The sequence below is a fragment of the Lissotriton vulgaris genome, chromosome 8, assembly GCF_964263255.1.
Source record: "Lissotriton vulgaris chromosome 8, aLisVul1.2, whole genome shotgun sequence".
Lineage (NCBI taxonomy): Eukaryota > Metazoa > Chordata > Amphibia > Caudata > Salamandridae > Lissotriton > Lissotriton vulgaris.
In genome coordinates, this window is record NC_141696.1 from 812,674,597 (window position 1) to 812,697,995 (window position 23,399).

A 23,399-nucleotide genomic window follows, 5' to 3' on the forward strand; every position below is an offset into this window, starting at 1 on the left:
TTGGAAAACATGGAACGCAGTGTCACTTGTTATGCTCTGCAAAAAAGGTTCTTTCCAAGTTCAACAAAGATTGGAGTGATAGTGTTTGTATTTGCAGTGATTCAGCTACGTATATAAAAAAGTTGTGTGATGACCTGTCAAAATTGATACCCGAGCTGAAGTGATTCCCTGTAGTAGATCCTTGCCACTTGTTAGATGGTATGCTGAAAGCATCTTTACAAACTTAAGAGTTAATGAGGGATGCTATTGACTTTTTGGTCTATTCTGGTGCACTGGTTTCTAATGCACAGGAACTAAAACGCAAATATTTATCATTTCGTGCTTTATGTGGCATCAAAGAAAGAGTCATCCCAACTGTGTCCCTTAGCTGATGGTTCTCTGCCCAATGGGCTAAGAATGCTGATAGGGCCTTTTCACAGAAGTTTACATGGAAAGGAAAGAGCGAGTGCACATGACCCAAAGACTCACTGAAGAAGTATTGTATGGTGTACTACAATGAGATTAATTTGCAAACATCTATTTGGACCTCATATACACTATAAGTACACTGTCTACACACCATGTTCTTTCAGTGCAGAAAGCAAGCAATAATAAAAGCAAAACGTTCCATAAACACCGGAAAAACACCTTTTCTGTTGTTTTTAGTGGCGCGAAAATGTGTAACCACTGATAACAACTGTTTTTTAAGATATTGAAAACACTGAGAGAACCCCACCAGAATTTACCAAAAATAGAAACCGAAAACAGGAAAGCCTAACTATCTTTCTCACTTGTTATTTGCTTATCGATTGCCAGCATAGCACCTGTTATGTATTTCTAAATAGACGTGTGAGGGTTAGTTGAAATCCCAGCTTTCTCAATTGTGAGGGGATGCTTTCTTTTCCCCATCCTCAGTCAGTGCCTAGACCATTTGCAATCAGTGTTATTGGAAAATACTCAACGGCAATCTCGTTCCCTTACATGAGCTACCTCCTAATATGCAATATCTCATACACAAATATAAAAATACAGTATATATAAGTCCTTCCTACTGTGAGAACGCTCTTGCAGCCGAATGGAAATTAGCCAAACCAAAGGGCGTGCCCTACATTGTCTCTAGCACGGGTGGACGGGCACACGCGCCCTGTGCAGCAAGGCTGAGCAGGTGCTAATTAGCGTGATCCAGTGGACGTGGCGAGCAGGAGCAGGAATCAGTGACTCCCATCCCCTTGCAGCGGTGTCACCTGCGGCTGCCCCCAACATCGTACAGCAATGTCAATAGCGTTGCAGACCCCGTGATAGCGGGGCTGACTGAGTAGGTGCTAAATAGCCAATGTTTGTGCCAACCAGGCAGCAGGGACTCTGGCACTCTCAGTTCCCTGCTGCGGGTTCACCCGTGGCTTCCCCCAACGTCTTGCATCAGTGTCAGTAGTGTTGGAACCCCGTCCACTCACTTTAGAGCTTTCTGGAAGTTTATCAGTTCTCCTTTTTTCAATTACCTAGTTGCCTCCAAAGCTGATGTGACAAATGTGTCCATTTGTTGAGTGAAATACTTTAATTCTGTTTAGTTGTCATTTACATTTGTGCATTCAAAGACAGATCACAAGGTAGATTTTTATCCATCGCAGCATCCATACAAGAGGGTCCAAGCACTACAAGCGTGGAGGTTTCTGCTGTGGATGAGGACGGTGGGTATGAATATATGGTGCAACGAAAGTCATCGCGATCACAATCGCTGGGAAAGCGAAAGTCATCGCGATGACGACCTAAAACATGCAAGGGATGCACGCGAAAGCGCGTTGTGCGTTATAGCGCTCTGCTCACAAACCCATCCCGAGAGTGCTGTGCACCCCCAGTGGCGATTGGCTACCACCACGGAAGAGAATACTGTTTTTGCCTCCCATGGCTATCCCACAGCATCAGCTGTGCCTCGCTTGCGCCCCAAGCACAAGAGGGGAAGCCGTGCATGGGGCACAAAGAGTGCCACACTGATGAACAGCAGAGCTGAAGGTGAGCCCAGTGTAGGTGAGCTACTGCATCAGGGATAGGCTCAGTGAGTGGTGCGTGCTCCCTAGCGACTGTCTGCCACCTCTGTGCATGAACCTACAGTATTGGCGGTGGTGCTGCATTAGGTCACAAGACTACCCCAGCAGCGCGGGTGAGGCGCCAGAGATCTAGAGCAGGCCACAAAAGGGTGCCAGAGGCAGAAGGAAGCTGGTTTGAAACACTGAAAAGGTGACCAGCCCCACCACTGCCGGAAGGGCCACCAGCTCACCAGGGCGCACCCAGCTAAGGAAAAAAGAGAGCACAAACTCAGGGGAGAACAACAAGTGATCAGAAAACAAAGACTCAGAGCACTGTACCACATTGGTGTAAGAGGAACCCTAATGGCTTCTGCTCAGCAACACCATACCCCCACTCCCAGCATGCCCTAGGGGCCCTTTGCAGACACAGAAGAGACCTGGTCACCGCAAGGTGCACTAGAGCTTACCCAGAAGAGGCAGCACCATTCAAACACAGCAAGTGATCTCAGTAGCCTAGAGAGCATGAAAGTGTGGTACCCACAATCTTTAACTCTGGCAGACGACATCTTTGAGACGTAAGACTGCCAACACCTCAGGCCTGCAAATGGGGTGTATTACCCAATCCATCAAGGTCAACAGCAGCAGCATCAAATGCTATCCCTTCCATGAAGCAGTGGTATTACACCAGTTCATCACCTGCCGAAAAGTAGTCATCAACGTAGGGACACTGCTAAACAGAGGCAGTAAAAGTGAATCAAAGTGGCAAAGTCTATAGAGCCATCCCAGCCAAAAGCCAACAGCAGCAGCTGGCCTCAGAGACACCCAGGTTCCATCTGACAAGCCAGAAGGTGCCCTGCTACTGTACTGCAGCACCACCAGACAGCCAGCTCCAGAGAAGGAACCCGGACCATGAGGCGCAACTCGCCATTGCCACCCATTCAAGAGAATGGGAATCCCAAAGACACCATACAATTGCCCAAGCCAGCCAGATGGATACAGCCCTAGAGAGCAAAAGGTCCAAAAAAAGCAAGGCAGACTAGAAGGTGGACAGAGGCACACAACGCTGCTACGGTTGTCTAAACAGCAGATCAACACTGCCCCACACCCTCAAAGCACACCGTGCCACAACCCACCAACCCTACCTAGTCTTGCACCACCCAGAGAAAGGAAACAGAATCACAGCTCCCTACTACCAATGGAAGATGGTCCCAGAAGAGGCAACCACCCTAGAGTAGGAGCTCCATAAAGTCCCTGACGAGGGTATGTGTAACACTTGGCATGAAGCCACACTGACACAGAGGAGAAGAGTGTCAGACAGCTGAAAGACCCTTGAGGCAGAGGACCAGCCACAAACATCCACCCCCGCAGTGGGAGCACCAACCAAAAATTACCTGGAGTATCAGCAGTGCAAACATACTCCACATTATGGACATGAATCCAGCCAGAAAGTCCATGACTTCTCTGAGCCAGCATTCGAGTCCTATCCTGAACCACTCAGGTTAAATTATGAATGCAAATGGCGAAGTCCTGTTGCAGGCAGCTTCATCGATAGATACGTCCACTGATGTCCTGCTGAGTGACTCTAGAGAGTGATGGACCACGTGGTATCCAGGTTATTGTTGTTTTGTTTTCACCGTTTGGACTTGTTTTCTTTTGGAGTTAGGGGGGAATGTAGTGTCCTACAGGACACGTCAAGCAGCAGCCCCTCCCTAGGGGCAATCCTAACACCCACTCCACACCCATCCAACACAGGCATCACCAGTCAGGTGACCCTGCCAATAAAAGGACCCAGGCGCACCTGCCCTGGGCCAGTTATGCACCATCTAAATATTGTCTGTGTCGTCATTTAACACAGCATGCCAGCGTAGGGCCCACAACTGTACAGTCCTCACCAGATGAGGTAAAAGTCTCCCTGTTACTAGCAAAGGAAGGAAGTAGACCGGTCTGCAACCAGCTGCACATCAACAGCGCCCAGCCGTGCCCCCAGCAACGAGAGGGGAGGAGGGGCCCCATTATGGCCGGAATGCAAAGAGACCAGAATGGGGAGAGTGGGCCATGTCAGGAACTGTTGGCCCCAAATGCCAGTTATTCTCACCAGAACCATGAGTCTGTGTCATTCTTTGCTCCCCTTGCGGGCCTAATGACCGACATGACAATCTGCAACATTTTAGATCGCCAAAGTCTCCCTTCTGGTTTTGAGGCTTTTCGTAAAATACAGTTCCTAGTAGCACTGGTTAATGCAAAGTCATTGTTTCCACTTCAGAATAATTACATTCATCCCGTGTTACTTTTTTTATTATCAGCATTTCTAATCCGGTCTGTAATTGAACTGTGTAGGTTTTAGGAAGCTAACTGAATGTCCGTACAATTTTCAGTGCACAACGTAAGTTCCTACTTTATAAATAGTGTATTTCGAAATGTGTACTTATGCAAAGTAAGTTAACCTCTATTTTAAGACAGGATCTGGAGACCATGTTTTGGTTTCTTGTGCCACCCGTAACGCTTACAGGCTGTGAATGCCATTTGTATGGACGTGATCCATTTGCGACCAGTGATTGTTGAGGCTAGCAGCACTTCTAGGGGAACATCTGAAGGTACAATATTGAATGTCCGGGTGTGGATCTTCGAATACCTGTTGTATCTTTTTTAAGGTGTTATTTAAGAGCTGTGGGGGCATATTAACAACACATAGCGATAATTATCGCTAAAAGCGCTTAGCGCGTTTTTTCATATCGCCGGCTATCGCTGGATTTTATCCCCATGATAGCGCTGTATTAACAACGCTTTGCACATTGGCAATATAAAATCCAGCAATAGTGGCGAAATGCAGGAATATTGCAGGAAATCCAGCGATATGACATCAGCGATAGGGAAATCCTTGCTGATAGGCCATGGTGGACTTAGCCCATCAATCCACCTCCCATGGAAGAGATGGCTAAGTCAGAATTTTAGCAGGAGTTAAATCTTGCGATAAAGGGGGCTTAGCACGCCTTTTCCTCTCGCATCGCGGGTCAGGGGAAGCCTTGTTAATATGGCGATGCAGAGTCATAGAGTGTTTTCCATTTAGTTTTGCTAAGGTATTCCCACTTTGCATGTCATTAGCGATAATATTCACTGACATGCAAAGTGGAGAAAAATAGGCTTCTAACTCAAGGAAACACGCGCCAGCGTGTCCTTGATTATTGAGCAATATATAAATCAACGCTTTTCGGCTGAAAACAGCCGCTAAAGCGGCGAAATTGGGCTTGATAATATGCCCCATGGAGTTTGTTTCTTTTTAACTTTAATCCCATTTTTAGTGAAAACTGATGGTCCCTACACCTTCTAAATACCTGTAGTTCGTGTAACCACATACATATTGTAAGTGTTTACTACTAGGGCTGGCAGCAAATGTATGTGTTACACAAGTGATATTTTAACGAGATAATTAACATATGCTAATGTTGTCCTGATGTTATCCTGTATGGCTGTTTTTCATCCTTTGCACATTACGTTTGGTGTAATATTGTATTCAGGATTTACCGTGAGACTCCCAGCTCAACTAGGAAGAATGATTCAAGCATGGGAATCTTTCAAAGATACCAATACTGGAGAACTACATACAGGTAAGTATATTTTTTTACTTACTTATGATGTGTTCAAGCTATATGAGAGGAATTATGTGACTGCACTTGCAAAGCTGGAGGCAAAGGTCGCCGTTTGTGTATGACTTTCTCTCTTCACGATTGGCTGTATTCCTCTCAATAAGAAGGTGGCATTAATTTCTTAAATTGATGTATGTGCATATCCATAGCTGGCTGTATTCCTCTCAATAAGATGGTGAGATTTCCTAAATTGTTGTATCTGTTTCAGAATGCGCCCACTGTTGTGCCTAGGTATTATTTCATAAGGCTGCAATCTGCTACGATCCAGATGATCTGGGCAGTTCACTGATAAATGAGAATTGGAAAGATGCCCAAGGCGCAATGGCCAAGTGGGGTTGGTTTGGCTGCAACGGGGACTGCGTGCAAGGCCTGGGTATTGGTGCCCCCCTGTATTAAATTTGGCAGACTGTTCACAGCTTAAGCCCAGTGCTGACCTCTCAAGTTTCATGCACATCCATCATGGGCTAGTAAAGTTAAAAGAGACTGGGGGTAAAAAAAAAAGTGTTTTTTGCTTAGAAATTTGGCACCTTTTGAAGAATCTACATGAAATTTTACAGACCGTTACCACATTAAGCATAGTGCAGGAATCACTATTTTCATGACGATCCATCAAGATAGGGCACACTTTTCGATGGAGAGGGACAGGGTCAAAACATGTTTTAATACTAACAACATTTTTGCAGTTTGACAAACGTGCAGACAGTTTGGCTGAGAGTTACCAGTCACATTGTCACCAATGAGCCAGGGGAAGTGGGGCCGTGAGGCACTAGCCGATTGGCGAGTCATCTGCCAACTCAAAATAATGGTCTTTTTTTAGAGGATAATTGTGGTGAACTATCCATAAATCTAAAAAAATTATTAAACTAGTCATAGCATATCCTCTAAAACGTCTAATAAAGGTGACATGGTGGATAGTTTTTTTCATACTAAAAACCAGAAATGCACTGGTTAGTGTTAGCAACACAACCATAATTCAATCCAGTTGTACTGCTCATCGTCATTTGTGGTTTGTTTTATAATACAAGTTAATGACTCATTCTTATACTGTTACAGTTGAACGAACTAGATGGTTGCCAGCTAATTGTGAAAATTCACACCTATCCAAGGAGTTGAAGCTAAACTTGAGGAGTGAAGGCATTATTACAAGAGATGTTAACAGAGTATAATGCATGCATGTCAGTCTTTTACCTGCCCGCAAATGCGTTGCAGCTGCCGGAAACAGTGCTGCTGAGTAGAGGTTTCCCACAAGTCAGGGAAATTAAATGACAAGTAAATCTTGGGACAACACTGCTTTGTAACAGGTGAGGGCCATTCATTGGGGAACAAGTGCCTGCAAAGGCCCCCAGCGGTAGAAGAGAGAAGTGCATAGCAAACAATAATTGCAGCTGTTTGTGCTACAAGTTTAATGACTGAGTCAAGAACCTTTAGAAGAGAGGCGAGGCCCACCATTTTTTTTTGGCTAGAGGTTTACAGTACAGCTTCGGTTCTGAGCAACCTGATGAATGATTATCATTCCAATCGGAAAACTCACAGTACATCACAAAACGTCCATCAAATGTGTGGGCCAGCATAGGTACATTAAGTGGAGACAGTGTTCAAAATTGAACTGTACACCTACCAGCTTCAAGCTTTCTCCAGTTAATGTCGCGGAAAAAAGGGTAGACCCGCAGCTCATCGCAGTTACCATTTTTGAAGCCAATTCTCTTTTTTGGATCCTTTTCCAGCAGTGCTTCACAAAATGACTGACACTCTGCGCTGAACTTCTCTGTGTATGCGACAGCATCGTTCAAGATTCTGTTCTTTAAATCTTTATTTTCAACCTGTAGAGTAAATGAAAGGGTAGTGTTGACCTAACCTTACAATGACAAAATGAATGAATGTAAAACTTACACCTTACATTTCTATTCAATGTTATGAGAACTCTGGTATACAGCCAGGTTTTATGGTTCTGGCTGGAAGGACAGGTGGTCAGTAGGCTTTACCTCAGAACATACCAGGCCACCCATAGTAATTAATACTCATTGTACTTATTGCATTATCTCCAGCTCTAATACAATGTGCAAATGTTTGGAATGTACTTCACTTTTAAAAAGAAATCTTTGTATTATTATTATCAGGAGTCAGACATGATCACGCCAAAGCACCAGTAACAGCATGAACGTTTCTGAGTAATGCATACCAGTTTAATAAATAATCTATCACATTTCAATAGTAATTACAGTGTAGGCGACTGGCTTAGTATATGGTGCACGCCTATTTAAGTGAAGCACCTTGCAATAATCCAGACGAACCTTATGGTGATTTTAGTGATCTTTGACAACCATTGAAAGGTCTCTAAGTGGTAGCTGTGGAGAGCAGCCTTCAGGCTTAGTCTAGAAGGAGTATTAAGCAGCTTGTTTCACCAGAACTAATCATATATTGTAGGTTAAATTAAAAAGAACAACAAAGTATAGTTATAAAAATAAGTATATTTATTCTACACACTCATTAATACATTGGAATATCTCCTACCCGGAGATATAAACACAAAACACATAATACTTCAAATGTAAAACAGGTAAGTAAGCACAAATACATAGTGGTGTCCAGGGGGACACCAAGCCATATACTAAAGAGGTGAAATGTGAACTGCGACCTAAGCCGGGACTTGTATCAGAAGATTCAGAAGAGCTGGGGACACAAGGAACCAACCAAGGTAAGTACCCAGGAACCCCATGAAGGCTGTGTGCAGAGTAGAAATACAGCTTAGTACTTAATGCAAGTTGATGGGAAAGTCGCAGTTGTAGTTTTTAAGCAGAAGGACCCTTCCCAGTGGACCCTGAAGAAATCCTGTGGAAGACAGAAGGTTGGAGAGTCACCCCAACCATTGATATTGCAGGAACTAGGATATCTAGACTAGGGAAGCCGGGTGCTTAGGTGCGAAGCGACGTAAGAAACAGCTGCACACCACGATGGAGGACTTCAGAAAAGATACTGCTGGCGAAGAAGGTGAAAGAGTTCGGTGGAATCCAAGGGTGGATTCTTGCAGAGGAGTACCTGCAAACAGAGGGGACAGAGTCTATGCCACTCGGAGTGACCTGGCGGCACGGAAGACCAATGACCACCGATGACGGATGGTGCAGAATTGTTGACGGTGACCTTGTCGCTACAGCTGTGATAGCCAAGTGACGCTGTGGAAGACCTATAGCCGTTCAATAGCTGTCCAACATTGGAAGTCGAGAACCAGGGTGTCGGTATCCAGTGGGAGCATCAACAAGCCTTGGCAGCAGCAACAGGCATGGTAAATGAAGAAGGTGCAGCGTTGGGACCTGCAAGGTCGCGGGAGAGGAGTTGGCCTAACGGCTAGGGCGGTCGACCTCGAATGTGGGGAACTGGGTTCAAGTCTCTGCAATGACGCTGAACATCCTGTGATTCTGAGCAAATCACTTAGGGGCATATGTATCAACCGAAATTTTAGTCGCAAACGCTGCGAATCGCAAAAAACAGCATTTGCGACTAAAATTTCACTATTAAAGATGTATGATGCACAATCGCATCGCAAAATAAGAAATCCAAAAACTTGCGATTTCTTACGTTGCGATACCATGAATTCTGCAAATTTTCTAGCGATTTCTCATTTTGCGATTTTCACTGTTTGCGAAATTTGCAAAGTGGATATCGCAAAATAAGAAATCGCAATGAAATGTAACAAAATATCACAAATTGCAAAAATGAGAAAATCGCAAATTAAGAAATCGCAATTACCACCAGGAGCATTCAGGTGGTAACCTGGTGCAAGGTATAAAAAGCAGCCCACAATGCAACTGAAACTTTCACAATGGCAGCACTATATGTGATAGCCAGGATGCTGCGTATCTGTGCCATTGCACACAGGAGACTGAGACAGGAGCGTATTTTCAGGCTGCGCATCACGCTGTTCCAGCAGACTGAAGAGGACATCCATGAGAAGTACAGGCTGCACCCATAGACCATCTTGGACCTGATTGAGGAGCTGAAACCCTTTTTGGAACACCCAACGCGCCAGACACAAACAATTCCCATCCATGTGCAGGTCCTGTGCTCACTGCACCTCCTGGCCTCAGGGAGTTTTCAAGGAGTCATAGCAGAGGTGGGCGGGGTGTCACAGAGTGCACTAGCTTGCTTTTTCCATGCCTTTTTGGACGCAATGCTGCAGAGGCTAGCACATCATATATACTTCCCCAACACCCAACAGACATTACAGCAAACAAACTTGACTTTTATCAAATTGCACGTTTCCCCCATGTCATTGGTTGCATTGATGGGACCCATGTGGCCCTCACACCCCCAGCAACAACAGAATATGTGTACAGGAACCGAAAATGCTACCATTCCCTGAATATATAGATTGTGTGCAATGCTAAGTACATGATCACGACATTGTAGCAAAATGCCATGGCAGCACACACGACTCTTTCATCTTCAGACATAGTGGGATACACAGACGTCTGAGTGCTGGAGACGTTAGTTAGGGATACCTGCTAGGTAAATCTATAGCACACATACATCCATCCACTGCTCCTTTTTGGGGGGGGGGGGGACATTGACTAACCTATTATTTGTATCCATGCAGGTGATAGTGCCTACGCAGTGCAAGACTTCATCCTCACACCGTATCTGGATCCAGAAAATGCAAGGGAGAGGAGGTATAACGGGGCACACAGATCAACACGGAGCGTCATATAACGTACCTTTGGAATACTGAAGAGACGATTCAGATGCCTACATACAAGTGGAGGGGCACTGCTATAAAGCCCAGAGACAAGCTGTAAAATCGTGACAGGCTGCGCAATGCTCCACAACATGGCAATGAGGAAAGGCACCGCAATTGATGTGAGCGACACAGACACATCGGATGATGATTTCCCACCCCCCTGGCTGGGCAGCAACACGAGTAGGGGCAGCTGCTGGACGTCAGAGACAATCTGAGATCACACAAAACTACTTTTAGGTAAGAAAAAAAAGTGCTGGGCCAAAATGCTTTTTGTTACATGTGATGTGTTTATTCACACTTAACACTCAAGATTTTTAGCAGTACCCTACACATATTTTGTACACAGTGAAGGTACTGATCAATAATGTGCAACAATATGTTTAGGTGGGTTGCTTCACCCCTTTTCACAAAAGTTTCAATGTTTAGTTCACCTCCTCCGGTGACAGTTTGGTGCAGGGCGGTGTTCTGCCTGAGTGCCCTCCGTTGTCTGCCTAGCTGCAGCACCTTGTCTGCCACTGCAACGTCGTGCATCAGGCAATGTAGGAGTGACGCTGCTCCTACTGGAGGTCTCTTCGCTCTCCCCAGAGACCATGAGTGTGCTGCCTCCAGAGTTTGCAGTTTGCATTTGTTCCACTGCAATGTCCTGGTAGCAGTGTCATTTGCAGCTGCATAGTAATGCTGCGCCTTGTAAAGTTGTTGGTGGTGGTGGTGCAGAGGGGGTTCACCGCCTTTGTATAATTGTGCAGTCGTGCATTGGCACGTTGGGCAGCGCTGTCCCTGGCATTTTCATTACGTTCCAGTGTGGCGCATAGGTTTTGTGCGGCACCTGCCATGGCCATGATGCCCTCCCCCATGTTCCGCTGATTTTTGTTCAGGGTACTCAGCTGCCTGTTAATCAAACTTAATGCTTTGTGTTGCAGGCGCTGAACAGGGTCAGAGCTGTCAATATCAGCCACACCAATTACACTCTCAGGCAGGAGAGTGGACTCCAGCAGCTCTTCATGGGGTGTTGGCTGTCCTGCTGTGGATGTTCCTCCCCCGGTCTTCTGTGACTCCTTCAATCTGTCTGCCACCCTTTTCTTGGACCTTTGGCGCATATCGTACCACCTCTTGAGCAGTTCTTCGATGGTACGATTGGTCACACCCAGTCCTCTATTGAAGATACCCAGTCCTCTGGGGACTATTGGGTGGCTCTATTGTGTATGGTCACACCCACAGCATTCACCTTCTCCTGTATTTATAGCCATATTTTCATTTTTCTTGCCTCTGGTACTTTCAGGGCTTTCTTACCAAACAGGAGCTCATGGCTGCAGACCATCTCCTCTATGAGGACCTCCTGCTCTTTCTCTGAAAATGTGTGCCTCCTTTTCCTCTTCTCACCCTCCTTTCAGTTCTGTGGCCTCTGAGACTCCATTGGGATTCTTGATGTGCTGTGCAGCCTCCAAACACACTCCAAACTGCCTCTCACTGCGGCTCAGGCAAACAGGTGCAGCTAATCACTCCCACTTCCTGGTTGTGATGTTGTAGTGTAGTTCCTATATTCCCAATAGGCTCTGCGCATTGAAATAACATAAACGATAGCTTAGACGTAGGACTGAGGTCGACTAGGTCTCTATTGAATATGTTAGACTTAATTGTGTGTGCCAGCTAGCTCAGAGGTCACTAGAAACTTTCTCGAGTAAACAAGAAGGCGTTTAGCTTTCCTGAATAGACAAGAAGGGAATAGCTTTTGACAACCATATCACATGACAACTTTGTTCCCCCTGCAATAAGGAATATATCTCTAGAGTCGCGGAAACAATAGATAGCTATTTTACTCAGTCAATCGTGCAAGCTTTGTTTCACCAGAAATGCAGAGAAATAGAGAGACGGGCGTTTTCAATAAAAGGGTTATTTATTGAGCAGTCTTCTTTCTCATGCAAGAGAAATGAATTGCCACACTTGCAATACTTGTCATAAAGTAAAGTGCCTACAGTAAAAGGAGTATTAGGAAATAATACTGTAAAAGCATTTATATGGTTTCTAAGCCATATGATACTTAAAATGGATAAAATACATACAATGATAAAATAATGACTAAACGTACTCAACTGGTGTTTCTAAGATACGCCTACCTCAGTGTACCTAACCTAAGCCTAGTACGTGGGAGGAGTAGATGAATTACAGTTTTTTGCCAAGAATCTGAATCAAGAATTCTCTATGGGTCTAATCAGCTCCGTACCTTAGGTATAGAATGAAGGAGGTCTTGTATCTCTCTCAGGACTCGATCTCCCAGAAACCCGCAAGGGTGACCGGAAAACACTGGAACTGGATTTCTCGGCAGGAGAAAAGACAGCGTCTTTCTCAGTGGGTCAGCAGGGAGGGTCGGCTTCCTTCGACCCTCGCATCAGCAGGGCGTCGGGCAAGTAGATAGCCGATCTGCTCCAAACCACCGTGTGTTGCTTAAGGCAGATGCTGGTATATTTATACCTGGAAGGTGCCAAGTTTGACGTAAGGTTGGACATAAGACGTCACTAAGAACTGGCAGTTCTTTCAGGACTCTCAGGAGTTCTAGGACAAATCAAAACAGAAGCAGGGGAAATTCACGGGCTGCTGGAGGCTTGGTTTGTTTAAGAACGCGTTGTACTTTCTAGGAGTCTATGGGAGTAGCCTTGCCGTATTTGGACTGCATTGGCTAGGACCTAATATGGATATGATTCTTATGCCTTTATAAGGATATCATTTATTATAACCACACAAGGGCATAAATCGGGAATATCTAATTAGGGTCCTAGATACATTCACAACACCCACTCCACGTATAATGTCCATCATTATTAAATACTAAGCAATACTAAACATATAACGATGCATGTGTTTTTCAGCCCATCCCAAAATACATAGTTCGCATTTGAAATGGTGTATACACGAAAAATTTGTATAATACTGTACGTTTTCAAGCAGTGGTATCATTCAGATAATGCATATTTTGTTCATTTAGAATGTTGACTGAATGAATCACGAAAATTACATATATGAAATGGCTCTTAATACAGAAGAGAAGGTCGAGACCATTTCATCACATATTTATACAAGACTGTACATGTGCTAGAGGCTAAGTCAAAATATTGTCTCTAGGTATTTTAAAAATAGAACTATTGTTCTCTGAGAATAGTTCTACTTTAAGCAGAGTATCATGTGCCAAAAAAAAGTTAATATTTTGGGATCTCGGGAAAAATAATTTCGCTTTCGGGAAGAAAAATAGTCCCAATGTTTTTAGAAGTTTGGTTTATCAAAACTGAAGTCCGAATTCAAAGTTCAGGGAATGCTCTGTGCTCGCTATTTCAAATATTATCTCTGTTGTTAGGAGAGAACATAACCTTAGATAGCGGGCAAAAAATTTGTCTACAACAGTAGGTGAAATTTGGGCCAAATCCGAAAAAGTGGAAATAGTGCATTTGTGCGATGCATTGCCATCATCGGTTTTTAAATCAGCAATGGTCATGGAAGCTGTACCTGTGTGCCGCTTTCATCTCGTACCTCACCGCCACCTAATCGTAATGGTGAGGTCTCAACGAATGCCGTCATCAGAATGGGTAGCCGCTGGGGACAACACGTTGCATGAGCCGTTACCGAACCAAGCAAAGTATCGACATCAATAGGTACTGCTGAGGAAGTGTGAGACAGACGTCTAACAAGCATTCTTCTCCGCAAAGCAAGCATCGTAGAACAGGTAGGATGCAATCTTGCCAGATTGGTCTGAATGAAAGAAACCAGGTTGTATTCAGATCTCTTAGCCGAGCCAAGCCGAGGGGTCCGATTCACAGAACTAACTTAAGACAAAATCCTAAACTTACTACCATTTTCGTATTCACAGAAGGCACTTACTCATTTTGGTATTCACAGAAGACACTTACTCATTTCGGTATTCACAGAAGTTAGGAGTCCTAACTTTAGGACTCCTAAATGCCTTCTGTGAATACCGAAAGTCTTAAAATTAGGATTTTTCTCAGTTTAGTAGTAGTAAAGTTAGGACTCCTAACTTTAGAACTCCTAAATGCCTTCTGTGAATACCGAAAGTCTTAAAATTAGGATTTTTCTCAGTTTAGTAGTAGTAAAGGTGAGAAAAATCCTAATTTTAAGACTTTCGGTATTCACAAAAGGCATTTAGGAGTCCGAAAGTTAGGAGTCCTAACTTTACTACTACTAAATTGAGAAAAATCCTAATTTTAAGACTTTGGGTATTCACAGAAGGCATTTAGGAGTTTCAAAGTTAGGAGTCCTAACTTTACTACTACTAAACTGAGAAAAATCCAAATTTTAAGACTTTCTGTATTCATAGAAGGCATTTAGGAGTCCGAAAGTTAGGAGTCCTAACTTTAGTACTACTAAATTTAGAAAAATCCTAATTTTAAGACTTTCGGTATTCACAGAAGGCATTTAGGAGTCCTAAAGTTAGGAGTCTTAACTTTACTACTGCTAAATTGAGAAAAATCCTAACTTTAAGACTTTCGGTATTCACAGAAGGCATTTAGGAGTCCTAAAGTTAGGACTCCTAACTTCTGTGAATACCGAAATGAGTAAGTGCCTTCTGTGAATACCAAAATGAGTAAGTGCCTTCTGTGAATACCAAAATGGTAGTAAATTTAGGATTTTGTCTTAAGTTCGTTCTGTGATTCGGGCCCTAGGACTTTAGTGATCCGCTCTCGGTATTGTACTGCTAAGATTGTGTCTTCCATTGTAGCCTGAGTTTTGTCTGTGACTTGAATTGCCATATCGGAGCAGAAGGAACAAAAATAAGATTCCTACTACCAGTCTGAAGATGAGAGGCAGGCCGTTTAGCACAGAATGCACAAAATTCGGGAAGATGCCAAGAACTGCTTCGAAGGGTGCTAGCAGTCCCGAAAAAATTGTCTTAACCCCTTCCATGCTCATGACAAGGTCAACTCGTCATGGGCTTTACCTGCGCTGTGCGTTTGACGAGTTGACCTTGTCATGAACAATGGGATTCATGATGGATCAGCACCGGAGGGGAAAACTCCCTAGCACCCAAGGTGTTAAATACATTTGCGATGCCGCTGGTATCAGACATGTTTAAGATTTGACTTAACATTTCTACGAAATGTATGGGGCAATTTGTTGATAATAATGCATGTATCTCTGCTGCTGTCCTTGCAACTTGCAGATCATACGTTTCTCTAGACGACGTTAAAGGCATAGTTTTTTGTAAAAGAATAGACTTCATTCTGCTTAAAGTATCAATTCGCATAGAAGAGATATTTAAAGAAGGACAAATTGCCGCCTCCATGTCTGGTTTGCTGTTTGGATACGATACTTGCATACAACAAGTGACCATGGAAGTAACGCTCACGAGATAGGCTTTTCCTGGCACCATGCCACAACAGCTGTGGTCACTTATTAGAACGTAGCTGCCGTTGGAAAGCTGTCTGAAAAAAGGCTCCATCTGTGTAGCAGGGGTGCCGTGCAGGTGACATGAAAGGTTATTTGAGGAACCTTCGCAGGCTCCATGCAAGTTAATTCCTTGACAGAGAAGTGTACCGCTTAGTGACTTTTTACAGTTGTTACCACTAAGAAATACTTCTTTCTTGCCCCCACTCCAACATCTATGTGTATAAGGTAAATTCCAGGTTGACTTGATGTATCCTTTACCCAACCTTTCATACAGGCCTGCTGGTATATACTCTTGGCAGTATTGAAACTGAAAAGTTGTTATCTGGATTGTAATGGTGCCATGTATTATCCATTCAATCACCGGTCGTTCTGACATTGTCAATGGCAATTTTTCTAGTTTTTCAATGCTCAGCACCGTATAGTCTGCCCCTCTCTTTGCCAAAGAGATTTGTCTATCAGTAAGGTTATAGATAGAAAATAATGACGTTGTGTTGATTGGACGCCATGGCACGTTGCCTGAACACAAATTTTGTAACATCCACCCTAACTATACAATAGAACGTAATTGGGACTGACCATGTTGTAACATTAGCATAGCCTGTTCTATTATATCAATAGCAGAAGATACAATGCTGTCCAGTGAATAAATTCTGGAGGACAGAGTCGTTAACCCATTGTCCACTACAGAAAGTGATTTTTCCAAATTAATAGGATCAATTTCTTGGATTTTTTCTGCAGTTTCAATTTGTGCTTTTTTTCAAGTTTCATTGTAAGCTGCGTATATACCGGCGTATATGAAACATTTTTGAAGCTGTTTGCGAGGTCCCTGTAAGAAATCTCGCAAGTCAGCACCTTCTTTAAGTAAAGTTAAATGTTGCTTAATTTCGGGTAGTGTGGATTTCTGTAGCCATTCGAGGCATAGTTTTCCTACACTATAGGTTGTAATTATCCCTGGATGTTGTCTCTGGGAATATCTTGGGTCTGGCCTATTCTGTTTGAACCCCTGTATTTTCTTCAGGAATCTATCTTGACAGTTATTAGTGTCTGTGGGCCAGATCAACCATTTGTTCCAATTAGGATTTGCTCTGTTTTGTTTTAAAAAATGGGACACGTCTAACCCCTCATCTGTAGTGTTGTTTCTATCAGGCATAGGCTTTGGTATAGACGGGTTGTTTAAATCTTTTATCTTGGCTAGACCAAGACAAGTTGTTTGTTGAATGGTGTCATTCAGGAACATTATTTGTTCTGGGATCATGCAGGCTCTGAATAATGATTCTAAACCTTGTACCAGCCATTCTTTTGTACCCCAGACAGTTTTTGTCTCAATGCTGTTTTTCCAAAATTCAAAACCAAATGTAGAAATTTTTTCATAAAATTTTTCAGAATAAATCAGTTTAGTATTTTTCAACATGTTTTTTATTCCTGTCTTATTCATAATTTTAAAATAAAACGTTTATGGATCAGTGACATTAAACCCTAACTAGTATGGGAATTTCTCATAAAATGTTTTCAAACTACCTTTTGGCGGAGTTGGACAATGTTCCCATTGATTATAACTGAACACATTTCTAGGATTAGCAGATTTATGCAAATACTGATGCCCAAAATGATTGAAGCAATACATTTCTTCATAATTCGATGAACCCTGTAAATAATCATGTTCTGGAAATTTTGCTGACATTTCTAAATCTGACATCATATTATTAATATTTTCAAAGTCCCAATCATCAGAGAAAGTACTAGGTGATACAAAGTCACTTAAAAAAATCTTGAACTGATGTGGATATTTCAAGAGTTCAACCGGGCCATAGATTTTGTAATCAGTATTGTCCCATGCTACACCACCAGGTACAGGAATGGCTGTGATGTTCACTGAGGATAGTTCTCTTTTTTCAACGTGAGAGGATCTGTGAGGTTTTAGAACCAAGTTGATGTTCTGACTTGCTGTGTCCATTGTACTGTATTTTCCATCAATCATTCTTCCCAAGCTTAAAACTAAGATGAGCCAGAGCAGGAGGAAAAGTACACCTAACACAATCCACAGTTCAATTCAGGGTGAAATCAAGTATGTTTCTCCAAGTTGATGAAAGAGCTCTGTAATGTTGTCTTTGAAAGTTTTGTTTGCTGGCTTGACTCCATGTTCACTTGGATCATCGGAAAAGTCATCGAAATTGATAAAGTAGCCAGATGCAGTTCTGTCAATTGTTTGGATGGCATCAGGATTGTTATTAATCTTTGCAGTTGCTTCTTCCTTTTTCATATTAGAATAGTCTGAGGCTACATCATTGTAGACAGGTGTTTCTTGACAACCTGTTGCAATTTGTGTTTCAAGAGGCACAAGTTCCATGGCTTTGTTGCATAGTCCTTGTTTATTCACTGCAGGTTTATCAAATGTGATTAGTCTCTCAGTTTGAACCTCTTGGATTGTAGCAAGGTTTGGTCTTCTGCTACTTCTTGGGAGTCCACTGGGCCTACTACTTATTATTGGCCACATGGTTGTGGTTTTACCAGGTCGATTGATACAACTCTGTTCTCTTTTTTACCAGCAAGGGGCGGTAGAACTACTGATCTTGTTCCGCTGATAGCTAAGACAGGTACTGCTTTTCTGGAAGATGGCCCAAATTCCTTCTTCACCGCGATCTTTTCTCTGACCAGATCCCCAATATTTGGAATCCAGACAGGTCTTGCTGGGACAGGTGGTTTCTCTTCAGTGGCCGTTGGCTTTAGCTTTGTGTTACTTAGACTTCTTCTTGTTTCATTCAAGTCTTGTAAAACACACAAACGATCTTTGATATCAAAAGCTTTTTGTTCCTCCACTGAAGTCTGACAATCGAGATCTTCGATTATCATTCTTGTACCAAACAAAAGTTCATACGGAGTGATTCCACCCAGAGAATTTCTTGGCAGATTGTTAATACTACGTTGGACACTTATTAGATGTTTGACCCACCAATCACCCGAACCTAATACCCTCGCTGTTATAGATTACTTTATGTCACGTTTTTTTCTCTCCACTACGGCATTTCCCTCAGGATGGAATGGACTAGAGTACCCCAATGCAAAGCCCATGCTGGGCATGGCCTCCTTGTAAGCTCGAGAGCTAAACGCAGGACCCTGATCAGAATATAGCATGCCAATTGCGTATGTGCCGATAAAGACTCGCAAATCTTTTATAACAGTTCTGGCGTCAGCCGAGCGCTGGGGCCACATCCAAATGAATCTCGTGCAGGAATCCACTGCGACCATGATATATTGATAGTTTCCATCCCTTTGTAAGGGACCACAGTGGTCCAGGTAAACAAATGCTAATGGTTTGTCTGAGATTAGCAGGGGCATCTGCACAGGTCGTTTCACTGTTGATACCTTCATTTTTTGGCATATTTCACACTCTAAAACATAGTTTCTAGTCTGTTTTCTCATGCGTGGCCACCAGTATCTCTGTTTTAATAATGATACTGTGGCAGAAACACCTGCATGTGCAGAGGCGAGCCCTTCGTGTGCCGCTAAGATTAGTCCTAACCGGTGTTCCATGTTTGGAATTGCCCTATCCCCCACTCCAGGGATTACAGCAAAAGGAACATTGTTTGCATCAGTTTTGTATGAGTACTTTACTGGAAAGCCTTTCGGGAGTGTCTTACCACTGTCTTTTACTGAGAAGCACTGACAGCTAGCAATATATCGCTGTCTATTTTTGTTTTTGACCGGGTGATTGCAGCTACGGAAGCTGTTTGAACAGCTGCCTTCGCGGCTTCATCAGCCAATGAATTCCCTGCAACGTGAACACCATCTCGCTGATGACTCAGTGTATGTATCACGTGAGCCTTTTGTAGTTCTTTCTGCAAAAGAACTACTTGTTCCCAAAGCATTTTATGTTTGATTGTGCCACCTTTTGCATCTTTTAAACCATTTTGAACCCAGTTCTGCAAGTAATCATTGTAGGACTGGACGCAGTAATATGAATCGCACACTATAAGTGTGGGGAATTCGCGATCAGTATTTTCAAGCGCCATTTTAAAAGCCTGTAGTTCAGCTCGCTGAGCTGTACAATCTCCGAGTGATTGAGTTTTAGTGACCAATGGTCTAAATTTTCCTTCATGCCATCGACCTTTAACAATCGCGCACGCAGCACTATATGCTTGTTTACCCTCAACTGCGGGCTGTGCTGAACCGTCTGTATATATTATACTGCCGTAATGTTCCAGAGGCAGAATCTCAGTCGGCAGAGGACTTTCGTATTCGTATTGTAGAAATTCTTGCGTTTTTAGGTTAGGATCAAATTCGTATACTACGTCTGGTGCAGCAAGAGAATTAACCCATTGTATCCATCTCGGATGTAATGCTTCAGCATTTGGAATGCTTGCTCTAGTTACTGCTTTTAAAGCAGGTACTGGTGTAACGATTATTATACGTTTACCTTGTGCGAGGGCTCTTTCTTTTGCTACAGCAGTTTGTACCGCAGTTAGAATTTTTTCAGTAGAACTGAATTTCATTTCAGTTTGTGTGTACAAGTGTGATTTGTAAGCTATTGGTACTGTTTCTCCCTCATTGGAGGTCAGGTATGTAAATCCGCATCTTCCTGGGATGACTCGGATTACAAGGTTGCGTTTGTTTGTGCATGTTTGCAGTTTTGTTTTAGTTAACATGTCTGTTTGTAATGATCTTAAAATTTCTGTGTGTTTCTGAGTCCAAATAGTTGGTTTGAAATCAGGTTTGATTAATTCGTAGAGTGGTTTAACCCTCTCTGCATAATTTAGAAAGTAAGTTCTTCCGAAGTTCAGGAAACCTAGAATTGATTGTAAGTTTTTCAACATTTTTGGAGCTTGGAGTACTGCACACTTCTCTAAGAAGTTGTCTGCTAGGCTTTTGCCTTCACTTGATAATTCATATCCTAAGAATAAGACTGTCTGGTGGGCAATTCGTGACTTTTTAAAGTTACATTTGCACCCTTCAGATGCGAACCCAAGTGTGATGGTGTTCACTCTTTTCAAGTGTGTCTCCAGGTCATTGTCTGTAAGATAGATGTCATCGACATAGGATAATGCCTCATCATCATATATTTGTAGTAACTCTGTAACCCTAGCCGAAAATAATCCTGGGCTGTTCTTGAATCCCAGTGGGAGACGACAAAATTGCTTTTGGGCCCCCATGCTGGAGAAAGCGGTCAAATACCTGCTTTCTGGTGCAATGTTTTGACAGAAAAAACCATTTGAAATATCTAATGTCGTTTTATATTTTTTGCACACGATATTATTCATTAGTGCTGCACTGTGTGAGTTTTGTACTGCAAATGTTTTACAACAAGAGTTAAAGTGTCTGTAGTCCAAAACTAGACAATATGAATCGTCTGGCTTGGAGACAGGAAACAAAGGATTGTTCATTTGTGAGGTGCATGTTTTAATCACCCCCTGGTACTCAAGTTGATCTAAGATCTCCCTGACTTGTTTTTTAGCTTCTTGCTTAACAGGATACTGCCTTTGTGCAGTAGGTTGATTTTTTAACTGGATTTTATGGTGAGGAAAATCCTCATCCCATCCTACATGATTTTCATATAATGCAGGAGCTTGGGCCACTGCCCATTTTCTAGCATATGTGTATTTTTTATGAATTGGAATGTGATTTAAGAAGGCAGGCATAATCATTTCTTCGCCATGTGGGCACTCCCTGACAAACTCTGGTGGCCAGTCTTTCTCTGCTAGAAGGATATCATAGCCTTTAGATAGGTTTTCCCAGTAGAGACCTCTTATTTTCCTAGTTTTGTCCCCCTCTATACGTAATGTTACTTCATATAGTTTATGGGGCACGCTAACTCTGGTGTCTGCAGGTTCCACTTGAATGTATTCATTTGTGTCCACTGTCTCCAGAAGATTCATCAGGATCTTGCGAGCTATTGTCACTTCTGCTGCGCTGTCTAGCATTGTTTGGGCCCACTCGCCGTTCTTGAGTTGTGTCCTCAGGATCCTCGGCATGTTTTATTTTAATACTGGCTACCTTCTTTTTGGGAAATTTAATTTTTTTACTTTGATGAGCAGCTTCTTTGTCTTTGGACTTGACACGTTCTTCTTTATGTTCTGACCATCCTCTGCTTTACGATTTCTGTGAGGAAGTCTGAAAGGATCGGGAGGGACGTGTATCAATATCATGATATCTGTCAGGTTTTCTCAAATTTTCCCTATTTCTAAGGTTATATCTTTTTTCAGAGTGCTCCTGTTGGGGAGACTTTCCCCCTCTTTCTGAAGATCTATCTCTCTGTTGGGAAGATCTTCCTCTGGTCTGGGACTGTTTTTCCCTGGGAGTGGTTTGCTTACTACCCTCCCACTTCTTTTTAGGATTTATTAAGTTATTTTTAATGAAAGTCTTTTCAGGATTTTCAGTTAGTTGTGGTTTTAGTGGTTTCCCACCCAAACTGTCTCTACCTAATTCTTTATAGGAATTTTTCAATTATTCTTGCAAGTTCAAAAGGTTAGTCTGCTATATCTGTTTCTTTTAATTTCTGGAGGATTGCCACGGATGCTGCTTCTCCTTTTATGTTGGCTAGTAGCATAGCCGAGACTTGCTTAAAGTCTTGCAGTAATTTCCTACCTAGATTTAAAGCAGGCTCTGGACCGTATTCATTTTGAATCTGTCTTAGCACATCTGGTATAACCGCCATAGACGGAACACCTTGTGTTTTTGTGTAGATTGAAGCAAAGATTGTTCCCCAAGTGTCACAATCCTCCACATGTGGTGCAATCTGCATTGGTAGGCAGACGGTCAGAATTCTGTGTATTTCGTGAGGGGTAGTATCAGGAAATACTGCCTCTATTTGAGTAATTTTTTGAGCTAACCAGAATTTGTTCCCGTTTTGTTGGTAATTTACCAATGACTGATTGTATGGTCTGTGGTGTAATTTTATTAGTGTTCCCCTGGTGAGGGGTGTGCTGTGGAATTTTTAAAGTAGGTCGGACTGTTAAGGTCTGCATGTCATATTGTACCAATTGTCTATGAATTTTAATTAATTGTTTTAGTTGAACTAAAAGTTCTCTGTCTGACATTTCTTCAATGTCAGGATGTGGTGTATAGCTGGCTAAAACCGGCCATGTGGCTCCTGGTCTACCTAGTGGACCGAGCCTGGTAATGTGATTTTGATGTTTTAGGGCGCCATTAAACCAGAGCTCATGCTCTTGGTAAGTTAGTGGAATTTCAACTTCCTCGAAAGGCGTGTATTCCGCTGAAGGTTCCCCTACTTTGTAGTAGTGGAACTCGTGTGCTACAGCATTTGCTGCTGGAAAAGTTATCCATGAATAGAATACCTCTGTCTGCCGATATTCATGTGCCTCGACAACAATTATGACTGTACCACCTCTTGATGATACACCATTTTCTATGAGTTTTATAGTTACGGTTTTCCTTACATTTACCGGGATGAGTATTGCATCCGGTTGATCTTGTTGGAGACTTGTGTCGTCCATCAAAAGTTAAGCTGCTAGTCTAGCTCTCTCCCTTTCATCGTCACTCTCTGACATTTTGCTGACAGAAAGTTGGCAGAACAAGTTTCAAGGAACAAAGATTAGATGCACAATATTTTGGAACACTTTATCCTTCAACGTTGAATAAATCAAAAACTAATACATAGGAATCTCTTCCTACTAC

At 42.8% G+C, this 23,399-nt stretch overlaps 1 protein-coding gene across 1 annotated transcript in view; it reads right to left on the reverse strand.

The window, feature by feature from the left end:
• The window catches only part of GRK1 (G protein-coupled receptor kinase 1), a 656,045-nt gene that overhangs the window by 40,785 nt on the left and 591,861 nt on the right, over nt 1-23,399 (reverse strand). The window contains exon 6 of the mRNA XM_086933387.1: nt 7,266-7,467. Coding sequence (XP_086789513.1) covers nt 7,266-7,467 — 202 coding nt within the window. The remainder of the gene's footprint in view (nt 1-7,265; nt 7,468-23,399) is intronic.